Here is a 10,289-nt window from a genome sequence, read left to right as displayed (position 1 = left end):
ACGGGGCGGATGCCTGCAAAGTGCCCGGCTATTTATGCTCGCCATATGTGACGCAGTCGCAGAGTCCAGCCATGGGCCGTAATAACTTGATTTGCGCCCATTGTGGCGACGCAGATGCAGCACCAAAATATGGGCGGGGACACGCCCCTTCCGGATCATGAAGACGCCGGATTTCGCCTTTGCGACTGCCCCGTCAGCGTTTGGCTTATTTATGACTTCCTTTGCAGCGGAAATGTAAAAAGCATTTCGGTTATTATGCACATTTATGTCAATGTGGCAGAAATGGATGCTCGTAAAAAGTAACAACTGCAGGGAACCGCCCCCGGGCCCAGACTTAGGGCCCAGGGCCAATACAATATGTTATTTCAATATTGCGAGTCGTAAAAGATTAAAATGATATTAAGTGGGACAACAGAATGTGTATGAAACAAGGGCGGAGCGGAAATCAAACTCAATAATGTCGTAGAGAAATAATATGCACATATGAAGCTGTTTATAAAAAAGCAAAAGAAAAGCAGATTAAGAGATTCATAATTTTTTAATACTTTATTTTAATATTACATTGGTTTTGGTTAGTTAAAGTGTAATTTTTTTGCAAAATGTTTTAAATATTTTCTATACTAAATGTACTGTAATATAGTGTCTTATTATACTTGCAAAGAAGTTCGTAAAAAATAAATGAAGAACCAAATGTTTGCATGCCAAACAAAGCAGAAATATATTAACTAGCTGTCCAAGTTAAGAACGATAAAAACATCATGGTCGGCCATTAGAAGACCATTAAAAGAGCATTCAAGTCAGTCAGAGGAAATCAAATAAAAAACTCAGCTGGGTCAATTGTCTAGCAAGTCAACTGTCCGAGATGGTGGGAGGACATAAAACGAAAGCCGGAAATGCGGCGGAGAGAAAGTGGAAAGGACACATGTGTTGCTGCGATGCTGGCAATCCTTTTTGAGTGATTTCTGCGAATTAATTTCCAACTTTTCGCAAGTCCTCGGCTTCTGTTGGCGAGCTTGTGCGAGAAAATCGCTTTATCTCCTAGCCAAGGAAAATCCGAGATGGGCAATAAAATCCTGCTTGAGTGCGATGCTCCTTTTTTCCGGTTGCCCAGTTGACTCCTCGGTTCCTCGGCTAATTGCCGACAACGTCGAGAATTAACCACCGAGAATGGCTATTATTTATTTTAGCACCACTAAAATATTTATGCAGATGATTCCTTTCCCTCACCGGAGTCTCCTCTCTTTTTTTGCAGCCACGGCTGCGGTCGTAAATTTCCATCGCAAAGTAAAGCAATTAAAATTTGCATAAAATTCGAATATATTTGCCGGCTTGTCTAAAAACTAAACATCAACAGGGCACGGGCGAAGGAGCACTCCAAACTACACACACGCACGGGGCATGTCCAACATGACAGTCGAATGGGAGGATGCTGGATACAGACGTACTGGGAGGGCCTTGAATCTGGGTACGAAATGAAAAATTACGCATACGCCATGTAACACTTGGCGCACAAACTTTGAAGTGCAGTCGCTCGCAAAAATGGCAAAGTTCTCCGACGCACATGGCAAATAATTACAGAAAATCCAAATACAGTGCCTGGCAGCTGGGAAATAAAATTCAATATACTCGTAAACCGAATGCCAGGAAAATGTCCTTCGATCCGGACTTTATGGTTTTATATTGAGCAGCTGAACTAGCTTGTTATGGCATAATTTGTACAGGCAGTCAAGTAAGAGGATCAAGAAGTGTACGAGAATTTTAATTGGACTGACGATTTCCATCCATCCAAATGGAATCTTGTAAGCTGTTTCGACATTCGCATATATTTCCGGGATACTCTACAAGGGCATGTGTGGCAATCCCCAAAATATCGACATATGCAAATTTAATGAAGACTTGCATTTAGACAGATATGAACTGTGTGCTTCCTCTGGTCGTATCTTTTTCTATGCCAATACTTTTTGGTCCTATTTGTTTAGGTTCTCCGGTGGTTTCTGTGTGTGCGTGTGTTTGCCTTCATCCGGGGAGATGGACACTTTTGCGCCCTTTATCCCTTTTCGCATCATTTGGGACCTAATCTCCTGTGATTTATTCATAGACTCCGTTTTTGCACCATTAGTTTTGCCCATATTTGCATAGCCTCACAGGCTGCCGCCTTCGGCCTGCGGTTGGCACTTTTGGCGCTTACCCCGCAATTAATATTCATAATTACGGGCTGCGACTGCTGATGCAACGTGTCCTTAAACGCCGCCATCATTCACACTCCCACACGCCGAGCAGCAGCAGCCGCGTGTGAGCAGTCGTCGTGCATCCTTAAACGCAATGCACTTCATATTCATAATGGCAATTTTTTACGCTTGCCATCTTGGCCAGCATTATGCACAACAATAAATTTATTCAACACATGCCAAGTCAGGCGGAGAAGCTGAACGAAAGGAAACGAAACGAAAGGCAAGGACACTGGGAGTGTTTTACAAAATTGTCTGTGCGGGTGTCCTGATGATTTATGCCCAGCTCTTAAATTACACACGCCGAGGAGAACTCGCTGATATTGCAGTTGTTGATGGGGGCCATGTAAATAATAGTGAGTATCTGGGCTGCCACTTGATACGTATTTAAACGGCCGGCCGGCAGAGCCCGTCGCCTGAATGGGGATTTATGCGGCTAAAACACATTCGAGTTATCACGGCCAAAGCCCATTGGGCCATAAACATCGAGTGCCACGCCCCGTTCGTGTCGATTTAATGTCAATAAATAGTCGTGTCGGCCTGGCGAACAAAGCCCACTACTGATAATTCAACTAATTAGCATTCAAGTTAATTATTTCGAATTCAAATGTTGAGCACGCGTCGGCCATTTTGTTATTGTTATGTCAGCTGCACGCTTGTTTGTGTGTGCGTGCCGAACCGGAAATTACGTCACTGGCGAAAGTGTTGATAAATTTAAATGGATATTCCGCAGGTTACCGAGTCCCTGAACCAGCCCCGAAATTTCGTCCAACCAAAAAACCACATTGGCATCTGCATATCCCGAATATGGAATGTCGAGCATGGTTTTAATATCTCCACCACTCGCCATCATGGGTTTCTATAAGAAGTGAGCATGTTTTCTGTGCCGTCTGGAATTTTTCGGACACCAAGCCCTCATTTGAACACGCTCGACGGGAAAGGCAAATAAAATGAATGAATAAATGCATATTTTCGCCCATTGCGGTATTTGGATAATGCGCCAAATGAAAACCCGCCACAGCGAGTGCTATTCAACCGAAACTTATTAAAAAATTCCACAAAATCGACATATTCATGATCCGGATTATTTAAACTATTTTAATATTTTTGCGGTTTTGGCCAGAACGTGTCGGAGCCACCTATCGAAATCGAACTATCCCCGGTCCTCTATGCCAAATGCAAATAATTGGTTTCCATTGAACGAAATTTTTGGGATTATTCAAATATGAGGAAGGCATACTTTTTTAGCTATAAAATAGTTCACATAAAATATATTTTTGTTTTTTCGGTTCTTTAAATATTTCTTAAAGCGAAATATTGTTTTTGCCTGTTAATAAATGAAATGTATTTTCGGTTCAGTGTATTCAAATACTTAGGATCCATTATTTGTGGTTTTGAGCTAATCGACTGCATAGAAATAGTTGTTCAAATCTAAACCTAGTACCCTTTAGTCCTTTAATCACAAATAAAGCTCTTCAAACAAATGAATCGATTCCCAACACTTTTGTATAAACACGGAATAATAAAAGCAAGTATTTTCCCACAATGACGGACTTTAGCATTGCCAAGTTCAATAATTATCAGGAGTATCTGCACTCCTTCACCACCGTCGAGGACTTTCGCTACTTGCCCTTCCACAAAACAGTCACCACCCTCACGAAGCTTGGCTATCGGGAGCACCGTACCTTCTATGAGGAGGATGAGTTCCTGAACGTGAAGAAGCAGGTGGAACAGCTCCTGAATCCCACGGTCTCTGCCCAGATATACTACAGTCAGTATTTCAGTGGAACCGATCCTGCTCTTTGGGCTCTGGCCGAACGCGAACACGTCAATGTCCAGCAGGAGATATCGGTGAGGATCCATTTAGTATATGTAGGATTATAAACTTAAAGTTCTCATATTTACAGACCATTATCTTTCTGGAAATAAGTGGCAGGAGCGGGTTCTCCAAGTCCGGCTATATAGACTTTGAGGCCAGTCTGCGTAACTATAGGTTCAAGGGACCAAATGCAGTTGACTGGCGTGCAGTCTTCGAGGAGCGAAAGTTGCTGAAGCCCCAGCCGAGTGACATAGTCTTCTACGATTGGAAGACCAGGAAGATCTTTGCGAATGACAACGACAATTACACGGTGGTAGCTCACCCGGAGCACGGGCTTATGTTCACGCACAAGGGTGACCACAAGAACATTCCAGTCACCACCAAAAAGAATCCCTTCTCCAGCAACGTAAGGCGCTCCATGATCAGATCGAATCTGTACGGATTCATGATATTATATGACCACCATGTGCGCAAGAAGACTTAACTAAATCCGTCCTGTTTTAAGGTTTGGCTTTACAAAAATGGAATTTCTGGGATATACAATGAGGAATACTAATTTTTTATCCCCTCCAATAACCGTCATTCATTTAATATTAATGTCATCTGATAAAAGCTAATGCTTGCAACGCTTGAGCAAGCAAAATTCCACTTAAGTTGTCAACACTCTGCCGCCCGCACACTCACACAGTCACCCTGACACTCGGCAGGACACGCACGCCCGCCCTCGCACATCCATCCACACCTTAAATACCCAAATCAAAAAATAAATGGTAAACACTGGACGATCCCAGCCCCCGAGACCACAAGGCCCCATGTCCAGGGCGAGACTCTATCGAAAAATGCTGATGATATGATATTTAGAATATTTTTTTCTCGGCCTGTCAGCCGAGCAGCCCGGCATGTGTTCTTGGGGATTGGGGTCTCAAAATTCCTGCAGAGCATGGCAAATATTTATTTAATGCTCCGCAGTGGACAGCCGATAGCCAGACGACATGCAAACCGGGGGGTTGGAAATACTACTTGTTTGCTTTCTGGGGGTGGGAATGGTGGCGAGAGTGGGGCTGGGGCCTAGTCTTTGAGTCTGCACCATTGTTTCGGGCTGGGCAACTTTGTTGCTGCCATTGCTGCTTAGTTAATTTCTGGTCATCAACTGCAGGGCGGCCTTTGTTTGGCACCCAGACAATGGCAGAAGACTGAAAGAAATTATAAGAATATACCTAAAAATGTTTCATAAGGTATGCCCCCATAAAGTTTCTCTAAAAACTCAGTTTTGGTATTAAAATTATCTTACAAACAACCATCTAAATAAAAAATAAATCGTATCCTAATTTACTTTTACCTAGAGATCAGATAGTGAACTGATTTATATTTTTTTGCGTGTGCTGACTAAGCTGCGAGCCTTGGAAGAGCTCCAAAAGTGCCGGGAAACAACAAAAGGGGCGTTCCGAAGGCGGGGCCAGTCTATTGTGAAAGTATGTGTCTAGTTTTAAGTGCTTCCAGTGTGTATAAATCACATTGTTGAGCATTTTTACCGATTGCCGAGGCTGAGGTGCAGGTAATGTCTGCGCATAAAAGTATGCAATAAAATATTTTGTTGCCGCCAGACGTTTTAAGTGGATTTTGCAGACCACAAAATGGCTTAATAGTCTGAGGAGCCGGGGACTGGGCCCCAAAACTTTGGGTTTCATTAGCATTAACGGGGCGGTTGGCTGGTCGGCCGGGTTGTCAACACGCCCACATGTGAGAGCCAAAGAGCCAAAGCGCCGACGAGCCGAAGAAGCCACGACCAGAAACAATATTTATGTGCAGGTTAACACGTGAGTGCGAGGCGGCGTGTGTGTTTTTGGGTCTGTTTGCTCACAAACCTGATTACAAAACTCATAAAGTCGCCATGAAATTCAAACAATGCGTTACGTGCACCGAATACCGAGAGCCGCACCGGGGACAAGGCGAGGGGCCATCCCACACAATCACGTACAAAGGACCTTATAGCCACATACCCGTGCATAAACAACGCCTTTGTTTGACCCAAGCAGTTGAAAGCGGCGGATGTGTGCGAGGGCCTGTTTATTACGTTTTGATTATTGCAATCTCGTTTCGCAGGACCCGGGAACACATCAAAGGCTCTCAATCTGATTTACAGTTGCCGAAAGTTGGCGGCAAACAAATGGAAACATCGCCGAAAGAAATCAAATCAGTGGGGCCCAACTTTCAGCAACTTTAAAAGCATTTTAACTGCCGCCCAACGAGGCCTATATATGTATAAATAAATATAAATATTTATGCGAGTGGGCCGCCAAGCGATTTGTCAAAAGCGGTTCTTACTTGCGGATTATGAATACTTTGCTTGAATTTAGCTGACAGCAGAAAATTATTACGCAATGATTAATATTTATTTGCCCGGGCCACTGAGCAGCGGCTCCCGGCGGAATTTCCAGGGCCCAGAGTTGGAGTTGGAGCTGGAGCCCGAGAAAGTGGCCACAACAAGTGACAATGTGCTGAAAATAAACATTTTCTCCATCTCCATCTTGGGAGCCGCTCAAAAAGGCATTTAATTCAGATTTATGCCCTGCACGGCATTGTGACAGGACGAAGGCAAGCACAGGGCAGCGTGTCCTGCGAAAATTATGATATTTGCCATCCTCCGGGGCGCTCGGCCTGTTTGCTTTGCCTGCTGATAAGCTATCGAACAATAAAATAGCCTCGCCAAGAAGATTGGGGTTCGAAGTTTCGGGGGCCCAGGCAAATAAGGATATGCGCAAATAAAATGGCAATAAATCAAAACGATTGACGATCTCATGATGCGGCTGGCCCCAGCGATTAAGGCCTCAGTGCCGAGGCCGAGGCCGAGTCCGAGATTTTACCCATATAAATCGACTTGGGGTCGAAAAGTGATTTTGATTGTTATTTGTTTGCCGGCATCTTAGTTAGCTGCCTTCGCCTGTCGACTCGCGACTTGACAAGCAATTTATGGCGATATACATTCTATATAGACGAATCCATAATTTATGCCGGGCTGCAGGAGAGTCGGGAATCACTGCAGCGGAAGCGCGAGTCCGGAGTGGCGGAGTTCAGAGGAGCCAGCGGAGTTGGAAGCTGCCACTGTCAATAAGGAAACTTCATTATAAATTACCCAACTGACAGTTGCAGGCAGACGCCGGAGAATAATAATAATGGCAGCCCAGGCGAAAGTTAAAAGCCAAAGAAAACCCCCTCGTCAGCAGTAAGCTCTTACCCACCCCGGAGATGGTTTCAATCTGCTTAAGCGACCAAGTCGAGGTCGGAATCGAAGGCCCCAGCTTTTGGCCCGCAGGCAATCAGCCGTGCAACCAGATCTCCAGCGCTTCCCCATCTGCCCACCGATTGTTGTGCTTAAAATTGCTGAATAATTGTGCGGAAGCTGGTCGCTGTTGCACTCTATGCTGGGGAAAAAAATATAGGAAGGGGAGTCCATGAATCACATAAAAAGCAAATGTCGCGTCGTTAGCTTAAAAGCTTTATGCAAATTTCCCCTCGCTTCTTATCATATTCTCTTTGCTGCGCTGCAAGCCGAATGGAAATTGTATTGAACAGGGCCCGAGATTGCATTGTGGGGGTGGCCTATACATGTACCTTTTGTATGTATATATAATACCCCCTTAGCAGGTTGGTTTGGGGGGCGGACATGGTTGTGCAGCTAAGCTGAAGTGTCTGCAATTAGGTGCAATTGTTTGAGAGGAAGTGTCATTCAGCCAAGCATTTGAACACGCAGGGCACTTATTAACCCTTCTTAGGAGCATTATTATTACTGCAACAACAGCCACTCGAAAGCTTCTTATTGGATCGCCCAGATAAGGTAGCGAATTAATTAAGTTTAGTCGGTCTACTGCATATCCTCCTGCATAAAATGGGCAGACGTGCACTGAGAAAAGCGAATTGTTCTGCTGAAATATTATAAAAAAATTATTTTTTGACCAATTTTCGAATTTTATTAAGGTGAAAAATTACAAATTTTAAGATTTGATTGCCAATTGATTGGATATTAAGCTACGAGTTTAGGGATATATGACATTTCTCATTCTGAAATTTACTTATCTATTCAAAGTCGAAGTTCTGAATTTATATGGATGAAAAAGAAGACATTTGTATAAAGAAATTTTTTATTCACTCATAAATACTCCTACATTACACATTTTGAAAGTGTTTTTTCAGTGCACCTGAGCCTTGGCTTCCGATTGCTTCGCTCGGCTGTTATTGTTTGTTGAGCCGACTTAAATTCAATTATTGTTTAAACACATCGAGGGCTATCCCATCATAATCTGAGACAAGCAGGAGCTGATTGCCCTTGGGGCAGGGGCACAATTAAACTGCCTTGTCCGCACATTACCGCTCACGTTTTATGGCCGTCGTTTTAAAAATATTGAAAAAGCGCTGGGCAGGCACGAAATTGAAATGCTTGCCAACAGGCGCAGCTTTATTGGCACCCGTCGACCAGGAGTCGTGGCAGGGGGCATTATCCTGCAGATGGCTGCGGTCACTGGACATTAGGCGCTGGAGGACAACCGGTGTCCGTGGCGCAGGCCGGGATCATGGCAGCACGGATACGGGCATTGTACATGAGATGGCGTCATTAAATACACATTACCCTGCCGGCGGAGGAGGAAGTCAGGGAGCAGGGTCTAGGCGGGGGGCAGGAGGCAGCCCAAGTCCGGCGATAAAGGCACAACAACGCAACAGTCGGCCGGCGGGAGAATGGCTATTAAAAAGCAGCCCGGCCCGAAGATAGACATGGTCGGCTACAGTGGCAGACATACCAAATTACGCCGTTTCGAAAGGCGCTTCGAAACAGAAGCTCGGTTCTGGCAAAAGGGCTTTTTTCTAGCCACATTTTTTTGAGGTTCTTGGTAGAAAGTAAAAATATTTCCCCGGCCTGAAATTAAAAATATTTCTTAAGTATTCGTCATTTTTACTCGCTACTTATAGTTCGGGTTCCATTTAAGAAAAAATGCATTTTAAAAATTCGTATACTATATTCATTTTTGTAATTTACCATACATTTTGGTATTTATTTATTCTAAAACTATAATCAAACAAGACTATGTCTACAACAAAAATAATAAAATAAGCAAACATAACATACCAATAGTTCTCATGAAATTTATGACTTAAGTTTCTTTCTTATCCAAAACTAATCTTAGGTATATTTCGTTCTCTGTAAAACTAGGATTTTAACCTTACCTCTGGAATTTCTAATTATTTAGCTCTCAAAATAGCCACCTTGTGTAATCTGGAATCGCCAGCACTGGTCTGGCATTATGACCGGTGGTTCGATGGTCGGTGTTCAGTTTCAATTGTGCCGGCAAACGTGACTCCAAATTGGCTGCCGGCGAATAATTCATACGAAACACTTTCGCACCGTGCGCCTTGCCATTAGCATCGCAGTGGCCCCCGACCACTGGGCCAGCCCATGGCCACCCAAAATCCACCCAAAATCCACCCACCACCCCGATTTTCGAACCACACGGAGCTCCATGGCCTGGCCCATGTAACCCCACGATTGCATTTACAGCAAATTATTTATGGCTGCGACAGACACGGAACAGGAAGCGAGTATGCGCTGCCAACTTCACGTCCATCAATATTTTATGAAACCCTGTCTGCAGGACGCTCCGCGATGCTCGCAGCCGCAGGATGGGTTGGCAGGCGAGGACGAGGGTATCTGCTTACATGGCCGCCGCCTGCCGCTTGCCGCCTGCCGCTTGCCGCCTGCCTGGCTGTCGATATCCGGTTAGATGAGTATCTAAATTGCCTTTACTGTTGATGAATTAGCGCCGGCTGCCTGCCGCTTCCCTTTGGAGTGGAACATCCACGGCGGAGCGGCAGTGCAAGTGCCTGCGTGGCGCAGATAAGCTTCCTACGATGGGTGCAAATTTCAATTTGTTCTGAATGATTTTGCGCTCATCAAATAGGCCGGCAATCTAGGAAGTCAGCAACACGACCTTGCTGAGGAGGAGCCGAAGCGAAGGCAAAAAGGTGGGGCCATCGATCAAAGGGAGGTGGAAATGAAGAATATATATTTTATGTAATTACCACCATTATCGCGCAGATGAAAAGCCAAGGAAATAGCTTTCTCTTTTCTAGCTCTCTATGGTATTGGGTTGAAAATCGCAATTAAAAATGGGTTTTTTTTGTATGTTGTTAAAAAAAAAGTACCAAATTTTAGTCAAAATGTTTTTTCGTTTGAGATTGAATTTAAAAAAACA

The 10,289-nt window shown here is 44.3% G+C and overlaps 1 protein-coding gene across 1 annotated transcript; it reads left to right on the top strand.

The window, feature by feature from the left end:
- The first annotated feature begins 3,669 nt into the window (after positions 1-3,669).
- LOC108023702 (cilia- and flagella-associated protein 299) lies at positions 3,670-4,695 on the top strand. The gene is made up of 2 exons (XM_017093334.3): positions 3,670-4,079; positions 4,136-4,695. Exons 1-2 carry the CDS (start codon positions 3,774-3,776, stop codon positions 4,529-4,531), a joined length of 702 nt encoding a protein of 233 aa, XP_016948823.1. The 5' UTR covers positions 3,670-3,773; the 3' UTR covers positions 4,532-4,695.
- The last annotated feature ends 5,594 nt before the right edge of the window (positions 4,696-10,289 follow it).

The sequence above is a fragment of the Drosophila biarmipes genome, chromosome 3R, assembly GCF_025231255.1.
Source record: "Drosophila biarmipes strain raj3 chromosome 3R, RU_DBia_V1.1, whole genome shotgun sequence".
In the NCBI taxonomy this organism is placed as follows: Eukaryota; Metazoa; Arthropoda; class Insecta; order Diptera; family Drosophilidae; genus Drosophila; species Drosophila biarmipes.
The sequence above is the reverse complement of the archived record's forward strand: the minus strand, read 5'-3'. Positions and strand labels throughout refer to the sequence as shown.